Raw genomic sequence first — 17,701 nt, forward strand, 5'->3', positions numbered from 1 at the left:
AGCCAAAGGCAGATGCTCAACCACTGAGCCACCCAGGTGTCCTTATATTTACTTTAGAAGCGGGTTTAAATTTATCTGATTTGACAACTTGGCACCCTTTTAGACATTCATTCATTCACTCTGTGCAATGGCTGACTGCTAGGGAGACATGAAACTGTGTGCATGTGACATGGTCTCTTCCTCATGGTATTCAGATCCCGAGGTTGTGACAGTATCAAGAATGAAATCAAAATCCTAGTTTGGATTTGAAGCATGTGCTGTACAATTCTCTAAGTTTTCTTAGGGCAGCCAGTCACTGTCTGCTACCCTGGGAGAGCCATGCTTTGAGAAACCCTGGGGGATGAGGTGGCACATGGAAAGACAAGAGAGAGGCCAAGAGCCACTGAGTCACCATTCTGAAGGGGCCATCAGGGAAGGGGATGTTCTAGCTCTGGTTGCCACAGCTGATGCCATGTGGATGCGAAACCAACCCCCTAACTGAGCCCTTTCTAAATTTCTGACCCACAAAACAGTGAGCAAAATAAAGTGAGTGTTTTAATTTAGTTTTAGAGGTCGTTGGTCAACATAACAGTAAACAATTGGGGCAGAATTCTAGGACCTGATCATCTATCCTGTGCAAAGCTGTCTTTGGCACCCTTAGTCCTCTGCTGAGTATTATTCCTGACTCAGGCAGGCCAGCAGGCGGGCAATTCCCATCCTCCTTAGCAGGCCACTTTTCTTCATGTACGTGGAAGAGCCATAAAAAATCCTGGTACCTATCTGATGAAAAATGGAACCAGCTGCTTCTCCTCTGCACCTTGTGAACAATTGCCTTGCCTCTGAGTCTTCCTTGGGGGAGCTTTCCTTGTCCCTCCCAGTCTTAGATCGCCTGGGCAGACCTGATGTTACATGTTAGCTCGCCTGGGCAGACCCAATGGCTAGGTGGATGCACCCCCTCAGGAGCCAGTTGTTGAGCAAGCATTAGGGTTCATCCTGGTGGGGCCCATTTCATGCATAAGCTTAGGTTGGCTTTGTGGGTTTCTTTTTTTTTTTCCATTCTCTTTGGGGAGTGACTTTTTGTGTGTGTGTTCTTTTTGGGGAGTGATAAAAGCTGAGCTGCTTATGCAAGCAGCAACGCATGACTCCTAGCCCAAGGCTTCTGTTGCTCTTTTCTTCTCTTCTCCGCCCACAAAAAATAATTTCACATGAAACCTGTTTTCTGACCAAGGCTTGTCCCCTCCTCAGCAGGGGGCTTTCTTTTTTGTTGACTTTAGAACAAATTCAGATTTCTGTCTCCAGATTTTGGGGCGCGCACAGCTCTAACTTCCTTTGGAAACTTTGCTTAAATACCAGCATACTTGGAAGCCCTTCTGCCTTCTTCCTCCCACAGTCTAATAATTCTTGCACTGGCGGATTGGAGCAATCTCAAGGGGTGGGGGGAGCCAGCTGCTATGTTTGAACGTAGTGTTTCACCCACCTTTTCACACCAGGAGCGGGGGAGAAACTGTGAGCCCTGGGGTGGGTTGGCATGCCACCTCTGGAGCTCGGTGGCTTTGTGACAAGCTCCAGGCACATTAAAAATGCCTTTGAGCCTCAGTTTCTCCATGTGCAAAATGGGGTTCAGAAATAATGCCTGTAAAGTGCACGGGAAGCACATGATAGATCCACAAGAAACTGCAGGTGTTGCGAGGAGGGTGAGGACGGTGGTATTGACTTCAGGGGAGCCTGGCTTTTCAGATAGAGCTGGTGATGGGGTGGATTTAGCAGAGAGAGCTTTGGCCACTTATTTCCCAAAGCCAGCTGTTCCCAAAGGCTTCTCTCAGCTACACCTGAGAACCTTTAAAATGATTACCTGCATGCCCAGAAAAGTGGTGAGACTCCATGATTCTCCTGCTCTCCCTTATCTGAATCAAAATTTGAGCCTTTGCAGAGAGGAAAGGTGAGGGCAACAATTTTCCTTTCTGTTCTAAAGCAGAGCTCCTCGGAGGTGCTATAAATATAAGAGTATAATTATTCTTTCTCTTAGCCTGTGTAAAATAGGAATAATACTGATTGGTTTAAATTAAGAATAAATCAAATGTGGAGATTCTAAGCCCAAAGTGGGGGAAAGCAGGTGGGCTTAGTCACTGATCTGGGTTTGGGTGCCGACCCCCTGCTCTTTAGCCACATTGTTTGCTTTGGGACAGCTGCTTTACCTTTCCCTAGCTCAGTTTCTTCACCTGTAAAATGGGGATGATATCCACTACTTGTAGGATGTAGTCAAGGTGAGATGATGTATATGAAATGCATAGCATGGTGCCCAGCGCATAGCGGGTACACCAATGGTGTGCACACTGTGGGAAATGAGGGACTCCAGTGCTGTTTTGCTGCTGTGAGGATGAATTGGGGAGGAGGCAGTGAGCTTCCCTGCCAGTGTCAAGCCACTGAGCTGTCATGCTGGTGGCATCTGCCACAAGCTCAGTCTGAAAGAAAGGGGAGGCCACAGAGAGCCACAGGGGAGACTCATGGGTGAGACCAGAGGGATGTCCCTAATGGCTGGAGGGCTGGCACCCCAGGCAGGTTGCATGGAGTTCATTTTCTTCTTTGTCTTGGTGACTCAGGCAGTGTTTTGGACAGAGTCCCTCCAATGGAGGAGAAACCCAGGAGGTTCTTCTTCGCCTGGTTTCCCTCCCTGTAAACTGAGCATCCAGTATTTTTTTTTTAAAGATTTTATTTATTTATTCATGAGAGACACACACAGAGAGGCAGAGACATAGACAGAAGCAGGTTTCCTCAGGGAGCCTGATGCAGGACTCAATCCCTGGGATCACGACCTGAGCCAGAGGCAGATGCTCAACCACTGAGCCACCCAGGCATCCCAGCACCCAGCATTTTATTCTATTTTTTAAATTTTTATTTATGATAGTCACAGAGAGAGAGAGAGGCAGAGACATAGGCAGAGAGAGAAGCAGGCTCCATGCACCGGGAGCCCGAGGTGGGATTTGATCCCGAGTCTCCAGGATCGGGTCCTGGGCCAAAGGCAGGCACTAAACCGCTGCGCCACCCAAGGATCCCCCATCCAGCATTTTATATGGACTCAAACACTCACTTGCTCACAGCCATTCATTCCCTCTATGCATTGACTGTCCAAAACGCTCCCAGACAATAATGCTACTCCAGGGAAAGCTGTTTATTTAAAATCTTTATTAATGATGGGAGAAAAATAATGCCATGTGACAATGTTCAGGTCCTGCTGCCTAAATCCATAACAGAAACAGACATTATGACTGAGCAAGCTCACGTGGTGCCAATTCTGAGATCAGATGAGGTTGTTCTTCCTTAGGAAATGGGCTCTGGTAGCATTGTTTTTCCATGTTGTTCTAGCAAAGCCTTTTATTTGGTTCAAGTTTAAATTTCTGTGTGTGTATGTGTGTCTAAGTATGACTACGGCTCTGGGCTGGTGTTTTCCATTTATTTGGTTTCAGGTGTCAGCATTTTGCTGTACTAGGTCAGTCCTCTCCTTTCAGAATAACAGGGCTATTTATTGATACAAAGGAGAGGTGTTCAGTCATCTTGTTAAGATGCAAAGCTCAAAATAAACACCGTATCTTTATTTGGAAATCCACATCCTTCCTTAAAGGAAGGCTCATGAGTAAATTTGTATGAAGTATGAAGCCCAAGTTGAATGTCTATTTTTAATTACTACTTTGCTTACATTTTAGATTGTACAAATGCCTCTGTCGACTCTTACAGGAATTTGGACTGTACTCTGTTTTGAGCCAAAGAACCTTAGCAATAAATACTATTGTATACTTCAAAACATGAAGAACCAGAATGAAATGAGATCTACCTGACTTTTGTTAAGCAACACACTAGTGGTATGAAAAATATACAACAGAGATCAGCGAAGGGGTTCAAATGAACATTGTAAGCAATTTGATGCCTCAGGGGAAAACACTGAGATAATAAATACAAATGACAAATATTTACAATAGAAGCAACAAATGGCACATCAGTAGGCGAACACATAAAACATTTACACTGAGGAAAATATAAAAGTGATGCCTTTCACACATCCAGCCCAGGAGCCGGTGAACAAATGAACAGCTGACCCAGCAACGCGGGAGAATGTTATTGCTTCAGCTTTTGAGTGATGTAAGTAAAACAGTCAACGTGCTGCAGTGGCCCATGGCATGAGACAGCCATGGTTTACGTTCGGTTCCCATGGCAGAGCCTGACACACCGGTCCTCCTCCCCCCGAGGGCAGAGCTGGATTAAGTGCACCATCTTTTCTGCTTTCTGCAGCTCCAGCTCTTTCTAGGTGCTTCTTCCAGCATTTGTCTCCTTTTCCCCTACACCCAAATGGTTTCTTTCTAATGTGGATCACGAAAGATTGGGGAGATGAGCTTTCAGCACCATGTCCTGGCGCTGATGAGATTGGATGTGGGGTATATAAATACTAGCTGGGTTTTGGGTAAGGGCATTCCCTGGAACAAAGTATTTTAGAGTAGATAAATTCAGCTTCTTTATCTCTCGCCTCAGGTTGCTTTGAGGGAGAGCTATAAGCTGATATAAATGGAGGATGCTTACTTTTTTTTGCCAACTCACTAGAATGGGGGTCAGAAAACTCAGGCCCAAGAGCCAGATCCAGGTGGGCACCTATTAAATACAGTTTTACTGGAGCGAAGCCAAGCCTGTTTGTCACACATTGTCTATGTATGCCTGCTTTCATGCTGCAGCGGCAGAGTTGACCACTTGTGTCTGAAACCACATAATCCACCAAACGGAAGACAGTGTAGTTTACATCTGGACCTTTACAGAAAAAGTTTGCTGACCTCTGCTCTAGGAGGAACTGGCCCAGAACACACCTGTCTACTCCTTATAATACTGGCCTTCTATTTGAGTACTGGCTGCAAGAAAGGATAAGCTTTAATGTGATAACCTAGTAGGAAGGAAAGAAAGAAAGAGAAGGCCTCACTGTGGAATATTCTGAACAACCACAAAACCCTACCGCTGACCCTTTGTGACTCTCCTGTTGCTCTGTGCCTTGGATTTTTAGTCTTGTCTCTCCTGCCTTTCCTTTGTCCACTCTGACTCCTTTCTTCGTTGCTACATTTCCAATCTGGATCTGGAAAAAATCCTGTTCCTCAGTGCTTCCTGGCAGTCCCCTCCATTTATGTAAGAGGTCAGCTTTCCCTGCTGGAAATCACAGCCATCTTTGCTTCCTTCTCCCCCTTTCCATCAGGCACACTGAGAAGCCACATTTCCAACTTGGCCTTGCCACATCAGGTGCCTCACTTTATCGATCTTGGCTGAGCGTCAAAGTGAGGTAACAAAATGCCAAAGAAAATCTGTCAAATATACTCCTCATGTGTGCCTTTTCCTGCAGGGGTGTGGTTTGCCCTGAGTGGCTATGAGCCCATGCCAGGCAGGCAGGCAGATGTATGGCTCCATTGCTCTTTGATTCCTTTTAAAATAGCACTCAAAAGAAAAAAAAAAATCAGCCCCAAAAGATGGGCTGTTATTTCTTTTTCCTTTGAGCTGGTTTTAATGACCCAGTTGCTTTGTTTGAAAGCCATTTATTTAGACGACAGGTATATATGTAGATGTAACTGGATAAATAAAAAAGTGAAGTAGAGATTCAAAGCAGTGGTTAATATACAGACACACAGGGGCCACTCCCTTGGACCGGTCCCACCCCCTCCCCCAATGGAACAACGGCTCAGAAATTACACTTAGAACCCTTGCCCTCCCCGTCAAGCAGCTCCAAACCTCCAGGTCCCAGGCAAGAAACCGAACTTCCGTTTGGCACCAAGCACCCACACAGCCCCCGTCTCCGCTCCACCCTTCTGTCTCCCAGCGCGGTGTTCACGTTCACTCCTGCACCCGAGTCCCGCCACCCTCCCTCCGCCAGGGCGGCACCAGAAGCCACCCTGGGGCCCAGCACCACGGGGCCCAGCACCACGGGCGTGGTCCCGCCTGCCGACCCCTGCCCTTCGCCGCCGGCCCACCTCCCCCCGCAGCAGAGCACGCTGCAGGCCGCGGTGGCTCTGCGGATGGAAAGAAGACAGACTTGCAAGGCGGCCGCCTGGCGATCGCACTTGAGGATGTGCAAGAGTGGAACCCCCCTGGGGAACAGCCGGGAACAGCTGAGACCTGCCGCTGCCTAGGCCGTCTCTGCCTCACCTGTTCATTCTGCTAGCACACACCTTCATCCAGTCCGCAATCCCCACCAAATCCTGCGTGTGACATCCCCCCTCTTTAATGGCAAATGTTTTGGAATGTCCATAGAGAAGAAAATGGACGGCGTGGAGGAAAGATTTCCCGGCCAGGCCTTTTTGTTTCACCTCCGGATATCGGAATACTCGGAGGGTTCCTCCTCCCACTCGCTGCTTCCAGAAGTTCCCTGGCCCCCTTGGCTGACCGCTCTGCCCCGGGCATGTGCGTTCAGGTGGCTTTTGCTACCTCCCTCGCCCTTGGTGCCTCGGCCTGTCTCCCAACTACTGGGCTCTGAGACGTGGTGACCCGCCTCCCCGTGGTGGGTCTTGGAGAGCTTGGCTCTGTCCACTTGGAGTTGGCGCTCAGGGGGTACCGTGGGGGGCCTCTGGATGGCTGAGGTGCAGAAGCTCAAGATGGAGCACAGGCTTCCCCAGTTCTGCTCACACTGAGCCTGAACGCTGTGGGTGATGGCCTCCTTCACCTCCTCCCCACAGGTCAACAGCAGGTTCACCAGGTCCACGTAGGGTCTAGAGATTGGGAGCAGAGACAGAGGGAGAGAGAGATGGAGAATGGAACCAATCTTGACTGGGCCAGAGAGGGCAGTGATGATACCAGGCAAGAGATATACGGTTGATGCCTGGCTTCAGTTTTCAGTTGGGTGAAAGAGCTTTCTGGAATTACTTCCAGCCTTTATCCATAGCCTATGGAGTGCTGGCCTTAACCACTACTTACTACATGGCCATTACCTACCAGGCTCGGTGCCAGGCATTGGAGAGAGGCTGGTCCTAGAGCCTACCACCGGGAAAAGGGCCAGTGATTATTTACAGGTGCAGAGATAAAAGGAAGAACCTCTGGGGAAAGTGGGTGAGGATGCCAGGTTGGGCAGCTGTGCGAATGTTCAAAAGGACTGCGGGAGAGCACTGGGCATGCCTAGGATGTGCCATCTAGGAGGGTTTTAGTGGGAGGAGTAGTGAGGTGTCTTGGGGGCCAGTGGAATAATAGGCAAATGGCAAGGGTCTGAAATACCAAACGGAGGAGTCTTTTTGGGGGAGGAGTCTTTGCCAATGTTTCACGTGGCTAACCAGCATTCCCCAGCAGTCCTTGGCTAGCGAAGTTTCTGGATATACCTGACCATGAGTGTTGCAGCCCTGGGCCATCAAAGATTCGGGGCTACGGAGCTCCACATCGCCCTCTTGCGGTGTGGCGTCAGCGAGGCTAGCTGGCTTTGCCCTTGGGACTGCTCTCCCGGGTTAAGTCTTCTCTAAGTGAGGCTCCGGAGGAACCATTGCCCATGTCTGTGTTTGCCCCTGGTTTAGGCTCATGATGGAGAAGAGTGTTTTTGGAAGGTACTGGATGCACTTCCTGTGTACCTGGAGGAGTCTGGAATAGGTGGAGAAGGTGAGAGGCTGACCACTGCCACCCTGGGATGTCACTTGCAGTGGAGAGTTCTTCCTCTTCCGGGTATTCAAGGTTGAAGAGGGGGAGTGGCTATCTCAGCATCTCTGTTCTTTCAGTCTGGGCTTGCCTAGGACTGGAGGTGAGGACTGGCAGGGAGGGGCCTATGTGTTGGAATGAGTGCCAGCAATCTGTGAAATAAACACTCACTTCTGGAGGGGAGAGCATTGCTCAGGCCATCCAGCTGCCCTGGGTTGTTCTGTAGGAAAAGTGCTCGAGGAAGAATGACCATGTCATGCCAACAAAGGGGTGGGAGTTGTGTGCAGAAGGCGGGAACAGTTTGCCTGATTTTTATGGGCCCATCTAGTAAGAGGTGTCCCCGGCAATGGTCTCTTGTGGCCCACACACTGAGCCCTTCTTATGTCTCATGGGCCTTCTAAAATCCCCAAGGAGGGTATGGAATGTTTCATGTGGCTAACCAGCATTCCCCAGCAGTCCTTGGCTAGCGAAGTTTCTGGATATATCTGACCATGAGCGTTGCAGCCCTGGGCCATCACCTTGAGCAGGGAAATCACTCTGGGACATGAGATCATTTATAAGAAGGAGCAAGACTTTTTTACTCTGTCAGCCTGGGCCACTTGGGTGGCTGCATGTTAGCCCACTTACTCTTCTCTTTGCAAGTTGGCAGTTGCTAGGCACGAAGCGCAGATTGTGTTTTAAGACTTGTGAAGTAGTTCACTGCCATTTTTATGAATTAGTCCTCAAGTTGTAGTTGAACTGTCCTCGTGTCATAGATATAGATGTAAAAATGGAGATGGCTGGGGGGGTGGTGCAGGGAGAGGAGAAAGTCGTTTTTGGAAGCTTCTGGGCTGGGAAGGCCTAGAGCTGGGCTGAGAGCAGAGAAGAGGAATGTTCTGGCTGATAGAGATCAAGCTGCCTTTTAAGGCCTACTTGATGCCTTTGGAGTCAGAGAGTCTGTGCATGGCTGATGGACAGGGTGCTTAAACCCTCTAAGACAGGCCCCTAACAGTGACAAGGACAGTGATAATACTTCTCGGGCTGAGACTGGGGGCCATGGGGTGACACAGAAGAAATGCCGCATGCATATTTGTTTCCTTCCACCGTTTGACAACTAGCAACTGCCTGCCTCAGGGAGCTCTAGGTCATGGAGTCTATCTGCTACAGCAGCATCAGGATTTTAGTGCCTGATTTGTACCTGCCACCCTCTGAGGCTAGATGAGCAAATTGCAGGGGCTGAGAATCTGTCTTTCTAGGACTAGCCTGATGGTCTTCTTTGAGTTTCTTTCCCCAGAGTAAGGTGAGGGGGCTTTCCTGGGAATGTATGGACTGCCTCCTGGCCTCCTTTGCCAGGGCAGTCTGCCTGCCAGATGAGCTCTCAGAACCCCAAGGCGGATCTGAGAAGGCTGGACTAGCCCACACTCTCTCCTGCCTTTGGCGCTGTCTCCCGAGGAGAAAGCTGCGAGCCATGGGGAGGGGTGTGTGTTAATCTAAGCCGTGTTTTGAGCTGGCATGGTGCCTTCTCAGGCTGCAAGCTCAGCCCGTGTCTAATGACAAAGCCCAGCTTTCTCAACTGGGTGTCAGCAAGGCTAAAAGATTTTTAAAAATACTTGGAGGGGGACGTGCCTGGAGGCTGCCAGCACCCAGTGACAGGGTGTGTGGTAGCCAAGGCAGTTGATATGGGGAAAGTGGGGCGGGAAGGAATGGAGGGAAGTGGAGAGTTTGAAGGGAGCCACTTTAACCAAACATGACTGTTTTGGGGTGGATAGGAATTGGGTTGAGGAATGGGGGGGATGTGGATTCTGGAGTGACTGTAATTTCTTCTTCTCTAAAGGGAAAAGCAAATTGGTTCTCATTTTCTTATCTGTGACCAATGCCACACATTCTTAAATGGTCTTCTTGATATTTGGGGACTGATGGGATCCTTTGTGCCAAATCAGTGAAGATAAAGAACAACTCCATTAATTTGGCTTGAAGTTTGAGTTGGTGCACTGCATACTCACAGCTTCAGAAGGAAGGTAGTGGAGTTCAGTGGGGAGTGAGGTTAGGCGAGACCCACTGCCTAGAGGTGCTGGCTCAGCGAGAGGAAAGAAGACAGTGAGTGCTCTTAAAAGAGACCCATGCAAATGTACGGGGTGAGCCACCTGCATTCCCAGAGTGGGCTGGGGTGGAGGGCTATGTATTAATTCTAAATGATGTGAGAAGGCCTTTGGAAGTAAAACTCACATGGCCCATGGTCCATGGAGGAGGCACCAGAAAAGCAACAGGGCTTTAATGCTGGGGAGGCGCATAAGAACCTCCAAACATTTGGTTTTCTCAAAGAGGACTTTTCTCTAATCTTAGAAAAGACAAAGTCTTCTTATACTCCATGAATGTAGTACTGACTTATAAACTCATGCCCTTCATCCATTTTTGAGGCCAACAAACTATCTAGAGTGGGTGACAGTGGACTGGGGAGTCTCTCAGCCATGGGGCATCTGCCTCTTCCAGGGGTGGCTCGAAGGAAGGGAATTTTATATTGCTTTCTTTGTGTAATGGGGGTATATTTGAGAAAAGGGAAGAACTCCTGCTATATCTGGGGGCCAGTGAACCTTTAGCAGGTCTAGTAGGGAGAGAGCCTGTCAGGAGCAAGGAGGTTTCTATTCCTGATAACCAGCACAGTCATATATATTGCCAGTTCCCAAGCTGGAAAGTAGGGATCACACCTCAGAGCCAGAACTTGAACCTCTTAGCTTCCCCATCTGGGGTTAGGTTCTATCCCCATCTCTTGGGTGGGGATAGTAGTCTCTACCTTACTGCCCTGTTGGGAATGATAAATGAGATTGTCTGGGTAAAGTCCCTGGCCAAGGGCTTGGCCCACTCACAAAATGATAGCTAATATCATTATTATTGTTGTTGAAGCTGTTGCTCTGTTTCCAAACAGCTGTTTGGAAGAGTAATAACTATTTTATTGGGTATTCGTGTGACTAAGGAGAAGACAAGAGAGCTGCCTGCAGAGATTCACCGCAAATTTTAAAATTCACTGCACAGGGGGGTTTCAAGATACCTAGACTCTCATATCCTAGTGGAAAGTGGTGGGTGATGGCTGTAGTCCTCCGTGATATAAGCGTTGTGTGTATGTGTGTGGGGGGGGTTGGGGGGGTAGGGAGGAGCCTGCTTAGTGGCATAGCTGGGGGAAGGCCATGGTACCAACTAAGGAGCAAGGTTTCCTAAGATTGTACTGATTTGGCCCAGTGAGTCACTGTGTGAAGACCAATGGTGCCATCAAGCTGGCAGGGACTCGTATTGGTCTGCTTAGCTAGTGGCCTGCTTCCTGCTCTCAAGTCTCTGAGGAAGGAGCCATCGTGACCCACCGCCCATGCTTCATGTTAGGAGCAACTGAGTACCACACACTTTATCACCTTGCAAAGTTTAGGATCTTACAGATGGGATTTTTTTTTTTTTAAGGAATAATATGTCCTAGGCTTATACTAAATTGCAAATCTTTGGATAAGTAAGTTCGTATTTCCCCACTTTGGCAAAAAGGTGTTTAGCTGATTAAAATTTTTGACATTAATCTTGAGTTTTCTCTGGGAGGGTATTAATGAGTTAGAGGAGGTGAACTGGACCTTCTGAGGGAAAGGAGGACCATGGAGGCAGGAAAAAAAGGCTATTGCTCTCAGCTTTTGGCATTTAAGCCTCTAGAGCCGGACTGCTTGGCTCCGAGCCTGGCTTTGCCTCTCATTGTCTGTATGACCTGTACTTCAGCGAATCTCAGTTTTGTCATCTGTAAAATGGAGATGAGGATGGTACCTACCTGTATCAGAGGCTGCTATGAGGCTCTGGTAAAAGATTCATGTGGAGCACGGAGCATGATGCCTGGCACTGAGTAAATGCTCAACCAATGTTATTAGCTCTCAGCTGCCTGTTGGGGCACCAATACAGCCATTTGGAACACTCGGACCTGCTGGGATCTGGGCCAAGGGGAAGGTGAAGTGTATTTCTGAATCCTACACATTTCATGCTTTAGTAAAACATTTTCTGTTTCTGTTGCTTATGCTTTTGAAACCAATGGTGGAAATTTCTCTCGCTTTTCCCGAAGGTCAGCAGGAAAGGGACTCCCAAGGGAGTCAGTGCAGCTTTCTGAGATAGACGGGAGACCAGCCTCCGAAAACAAGCCTCTCAAACTCCTCCAACACCAGCCTGTGCAGTGGGCCCCTCCTTCCCACGAGCCCCTGTGGGGCAGCACTCACTCGTGTAGCAGTAAGTCCTTGAAGTGGATCATCTCCACCATGACCCGGGTGTTCTCTTGGGCAGCAGAGCACAGATCATGTTTGAGGTAGCATTCCCGTTGTAACTGGAACACCATTTCCTTAATGGCTGGGCACTTCCGGCTTATGCAGCCAAATCGATGCCGCAGAGCGTGGGCCTTACATTTCAAGGCATCTTTGATGAATGATTTGCCCTGAGAATAGAGAGGACAGAGGAGAGAAAGAAGGGGCAGAAAAGACAAGTCCTGGTTAGAGGCTCAGACATTTATCCCTCTTGGGCTTACACAGGATTTTTGTTTGACAACTGAGTCCCAAGGCCCTGCCTCAAACTGATGGTTGGTCCATGCAGGTGACAGGCTGATACTACATCAGGAGGTACGTTGAGTGACATGATGCCTCTGGCATCTGGGCAAAAAGGATGTTACTTTAGGAGACTAACAAATCTGCCTCCTTCCTTCCCAGCTGCTGTACTGGTTTCCTTTGTCCTGGGGCTTCTGTGGCCATCTGTCCTCTAGGCAGCCCAGTGTTGGCTGCTTGGTGGCAACTTTTCTGGAACATGAGGGGAATCTGGCCAGATGTAAGTCCAGAACTCCCAGCAAGAGTTTTTCCCAACTAGAAGGTGCCTGCTTATCCAAGTCTCACATCATTGCTTTTTCCTCTGACTCCGCAAGTGACATCAAGACTGAGTGCTATCTGTGCCTCCTTCTTCTGCCTCACTGCCTCCCACCGCCCCCAACCCATACTCATGTCTCCTCCTATCCTTCAAGGAGGAGCATTCTTTTCCTTTTTGAAAACGATTCGACTCCTTTAAACTGTTAGGATTATTGCCTCTAAAAGGCCCGCCTGGCACACTGCCTGGCAGCATCTGGAGTCTGAACTGCCCAACTGACAGCCCCTCCCCCACACTCCCTGCCTCTGAGTGGCTAAGGCAGCCAGGCATACATCTGGCCCACAGTTCTCTTTCCTGGCAACCCCATTAGATTGTTCTTATCCTAGAAAGGAGACAGCTGTTGGTGGTGTGGAGGCAGGCTGGGGCTTTCGCTCCCTTATCAACCTCTCAGGATACAGAGGCATTGTGGGATACCTACTCAAGGATCCCTACATCCCCCATTACTATAGAAACAAGCTGTTGTTGGAGAGGTCACCCCTCTGTTTTTAGATAGGCCTGGAAGTAACTGAGTGGAGAAAGAAAATGGGCTTAGGTTGGAAGTGGGAAGCTAGCCAGCACATTTAATTCAGTTCTTCCTTTAGAAGCAACTGAAATGTCTACAGATAGTGTCTGGTCGCTGAAAAACCACCTCCCAATGGCCCCTTTTGCTCAGATTTTCCAGGGGGAGCCAAATAGGATGGAAGGTAGGGCATGCCAGTTTATGAAGTAGTCACATGCTGGGAACCAGCTTGAGAGGGATGCTTCTCACTTGAGAACATACTCCTGTTGGTTGAGAGAAAAAAGAAGATAATTTATTCGAGGGCTGCAGCAAGAATTTGATATTCTTCCCTGACATCCTGTGGGGTCGCCCTGAGAAACACATCTTTCCTCCGGATTTCCTATTATGTTTCTTAATTCCAGTTAATCCAGAGGGATGCTTTATTAGGGAGCTTCGAGGAGTTCAAATGTTCTCCTCTTTCCTTCTCTGGTTTCTGTTTCCCCTCCTGCCACCCCACATCCTCTGCAGGCTGCCAGCCCTCTCTGGTTCCCAGGCATTGCTTTGTCAGGCTCTCTACAGGATGTCAGTAGATGGTGATGGGTGGCATTAATAAGTCACACCATAACTGTTGGCCTCATCCAACGTATCCCCACTCCCCAAAGAAATGGGAAAGGAAGTTGATGAGATAAAACAATAGGGGGCTTCGTAATACATATATAGGCTGGGAGACCATGAAGAGGTGAGCCTAATGCCACCTGCCATATATCTGAATTGTCAGCACTGGAACCACAGGATGGCTTGTTAGGTTCTTGCCCTGCTCCAAGAAACAGCTAGGCTTTTTTCACTCTGTGACTCTGGGGTAGCTGGAGTGGGTCAGGCATTATTAAGAGGACTCTATAGATCAGGACTCATTCATGATTTTCAGGTTGGGAGAGGAGGATGTGCTACTTAGGAGGAATAAGTCTGTTATTCTGGAGGCCCTGAATTATCCATGTTGCCTGCTTACATACCCATTGGAGATGATGTGTTTCTATGAAGTTTGTGTCTAATTTATTCTTCCCTAGTAGGTGAAAACAGGTCTTGGAATGTATAATTGGAGTCCCTATCCTTTCCTCACTCCAGACCTACTGTTTCTAATGGGATGGACTTTGCAGACTGAATTCTCGGAGGCCAGACATAGTGTGTCTCCGCTTACAAGACGTTTATTATTTGTTATGACTTTTGTGTTCTCTGCTAAGAATCCTTAGATGATTGTTCTACTTGCTCTCCATCCCACTCTGCCTGTGTAGACACAGCTTAAGAGTGGAGAAGGATTTCACCTATATGACAGTTCTGTAGAGCAGAACCCCGTGAGTGGAGTGGGGAGAGACTGGTATCCTGCTGTTCACCAAAAATGTCTCTTGCAAATGCTAAAACATGCCACGAAGATCAGCTAAGGACACCTCAGCTACACAAGTCCTTCCAATGAACATTTCAATCATGCTACGCCAACCTCTATGTGTTTTTTTACCTGGGCATCAAATTTTCCAGCGTTGTGTAGAAAAGTCATGCAAATCCCATGTAAGCCTCGAATCTCACAAGAGTTGTTCTCGAAACATTCAAACACACCACACCCCACATCGCCAGCGTTGACCAAACAGTGTTGGATTTCCGCTAAAATGAGAATTACATACAAATATATACAAAATTCTCAGCCACGCTGGGGAATGCAGAGAGGTCGGCTGAAATAAAAGTTAGTAATGACTAAAAGTAAATTAAAAAAGATTAAGTTAGAAACGACTATTCCAGGATCTAAAAAGCCAGGGCAAGAAAATGTCATCATTCAATCTATTTATGAAAATGTCAGTATTGGTAAATACCGTATCTGTAAAGAAATCAGCCAAACCTACGTTTACAAAAATCACAATCAGAAGTTTGGTATGAGCACTCCATTTTTCCTCTTCCCATCTTCTTCAAGTCTTTGTGGAAATACTTAGTTTGAAAGCAGAAGCTATTTCAGCTTTCTAAACCCACAGACACAAGTAAGATATTTTAAATGATTAGTTTGGTCTCCCCCTTCCGCACTTCATCAATTAAATACCCTTCTCTACTTGGAACCCAGCGCTGCTGCTACTAAATCACAAGCATTTCCTTCCTGACCCCCAAATTCAAGCGTCCAAAAAGCAGTTTCAATTCAGCTTTATGATTCAACACCTAAAAATCAAAACAAAATTCCTATTAAGGCAGCGCCTCCAAACCATCAGCATTAAAAATACCAGGCTAGGGAAGCTGCGGTTGGGAGCAGGCTCGGGAATCCAGTCAGATGGGGGCTAGCCTGCGGAAACGCAATCGTCGAAGTTAGAGGCTCCTTTTAAATAGAGATCCAGTGTGAGATATCACTTAATCCCCTAGAAATTCCCGAGACCCAAGACTTGAGAGTTTGCTGCCCTCCTTCGCAGAAGGTGGCCCTAATTCATCTCTCCAAAAGGATAGACTGAGGGAGTTAACTGTCAGGCTGCCGCTTGCAATAGCCTCTCTCCTGCACGCCCCCCCCCCCCATTTACAGATTTAAGCCAACCACAAAATTACATCAGGAAAGTATATTTTGGAAGAAGGGCGGGGTCCGAGTAGATAATCCGCATTCAGATTAAATCTACCGAGAGAATGAGGGGCGTGTATTTGTTGAGGTCACCAACTACCGAGAATCAGGTTCAGTTCCCAGGCACAGCACTGGAGAGGGGGAAGGGTGGGCGCGGGTCCTAGGATGAGCCCCGCGCGGGCTGGGGGCGCGAGCGCTGGCGCGTGGAGGCGGGAGGCTCCCGGATGATCCCACGCGCGGCCCCGGCGCGCCGGGCAGGAGCGCGCAGGGCCGCGGTTCCCTCGCTCCCGGCGTCCCTAATGGGCACTCGTGCATTCCTGCTCGTGCGGTGAGCGCACGCACGCTGGGTTTCAGGCCCCCAAATAAGGGGGGGGGGGGAGGCGCCGAGCGTAGGAGCTCTAGGCAGATTTTCTTTCTCTCCCAGGAGCTGGGCAAAGGGCCAGCCCCGTGCCCTGCACGCCTGGCTCTGCTCGGCAGCTTGCCGGCGAGCGGCGAGCCGGCTGAGCAGCAGCCGCGCACGGCTCGGGCCGTGCGTGTCACCATTTCTGCGCCTGCCGACCTGCTCTGGAGAGGGAAAAGGCGGCAGCACCTCAGAGGGACGCTTTGCGCCACCCCCCGACCCCTCCCCGGAAAGCAGTGCCCCCGGGCGGAAAGTTCGCAACGCAATCGGTCTCGCTTACAAAGTTCTTGGATGTCGGGCATCTTCTGAGGAGGGGGAACGCGGTCCTGTGGCAGCCCGCCGGCGGGGAAGAGAAGTTCTCCGGGCACGGGGCGCAGGCCGGCCCCGGGGACCCTCCTTGGCTCCCGCGGGCCGGCCAGGATGGAGCGCGGGGCTCTGAACCAGACCGGGGGCTCCGGGACCCGCACCGGCCCTGCCGGGCGCTGCCTCTTTACCCGCGACCCCGGGGAGGGCAGCAACAAGTCCTACCCCAGCCATTTCATCACCCTGCCAGCACGTGCGGATCCCCGGCGCGCGGAGCCCGGCCTCGAGCTTTCCCTGCACGTCCCGCGCCACCCCAAGAGTTTGCGCGGCCCTCGGTGGGCTCTCGGTCCCGGGCTCTCGGTCCCGGGGCGCGCTGCGAGAGTGCACGGTGTCGTCCCCCAGCTGCTCCCCGCCGCGGGGGCGCTCGCACTTACCTGTGTTCTGCAGGGACAGGCGGCCTTTCTGCTGGGAGCCCCTGTCTTGGGGACCCTCCGGCGGGTTGGTGGCGTCCGTCCCCCGCGCCAGGTCGAAGGTGGCCAGTACCAAAGCCAGGGTCACGAACTGGCCCAGCCGCTCAGCACACATGGTTCTTGGTGTAAACCTCCCGTCCGGAGACCTGGATTCTTTGTGTTCCCCTCCTCCTCTTCCTCCTCCTTGGCCGCTTCCCCTCCTCCTCCCACTCTTCCTCCTCGCTCGCCGTTTCCCTCCTCCTCGCGGCCGCAGCTCGGATAGAGGTTACCCAGCGCCCTCCCGTAGCTCTCCGGAGAGCATGTGACCAGGCCGTTAGCAGCGCCGCGAGTGCCGGGCAATGGCAGGGATGGTGCCTCAAATATCCCTGGAAGCTCTGGTGTCACTTGAATGAAGGAGTCGAGCAGGTGTTGTCCCAGCGGCTGGACCAATCCGAGACCCCGGCCCGTTGACAACACGGCTGGGAGGCGGGGCCTGCGCCCAACTACTACGCGGGGACGCGGAGCTCCGCGGGGGCGCCCCACAAAGTTGCCGACCTGGCGGCGGCCGCGCGTTTGCGCGCGTGTGAGTGTGTGTGAGCGGGTTTTCCAGGGCAATGGCCGAACGCACTTTGGAAGATAAAAGCGAATCCCAGCTCGGACTGCAGCTCGGGAAGGGCGGGGGGGCACGGTCCGCGCTGGGACGGCGTCCCCCCAAGCCCCCCGCCCCCGGGCCCTTGGCTCGCATCACACCCGCAACGTGCTGGGGAAGTTTCCTCGTTCTGTCCCTTGGAATTCAGTGAGCTCCTAAGCCCCGAGCCTCGACAGATCGGGAGTTTCCCGGGCACGGTGACGCTGGGGGCAAGCGGAGCACAAATGGGAATGCCTGGCTTTGTGACGCTTTGCATTTAGGAAAAACAAAACAAAACAAAACAAAACAAAACCCAAACCCTCTCAAACTGAGACGAGAGAAGCATTAGACAGGA

The 17,701-nt window shown here is 50.3% G+C and overlaps 1 protein-coding gene across 1 annotated transcript; it reads right to left on the reverse strand.

Moving 5' to 3' along the window:
• Positions 1–3,152: 3,152 nt before the first annotated feature.
• Positions 3,153–17,500, reverse strand: STC2 (stanniocalcin 2). The gene is made up of 4 exons (XM_041750860.1): positions 16,704–17,500; positions 14,499–14,641; positions 11,823–12,034; positions 3,153–6,704 (listed from the first exon to the last, which is right to left on the reverse strand). Exons 1-4 carry the CDS (start codon positions 16,852–16,854, stop codon positions 6,302–6,304), a joined length of 909 nt encoding a protein of 302 aa, XP_041606794.1. The 5' UTR covers positions 16,855–17,500; the 3' UTR covers positions 3,153–6,301.
• Between the last annotated feature and the right edge of the window lie 201 nt (positions 17,501–17,701).

The sequence above is a fragment of the Vulpes lagopus genome, chromosome 3 (genome assembly GCF_018345385.1).
Source record: "Vulpes lagopus strain Blue_001 chromosome 3, ASM1834538v1, whole genome shotgun sequence".
Classification (NCBI taxonomy): Eukaryota; Metazoa; Chordata; class Mammalia; order Carnivora; family Canidae; genus Vulpes; species Vulpes lagopus.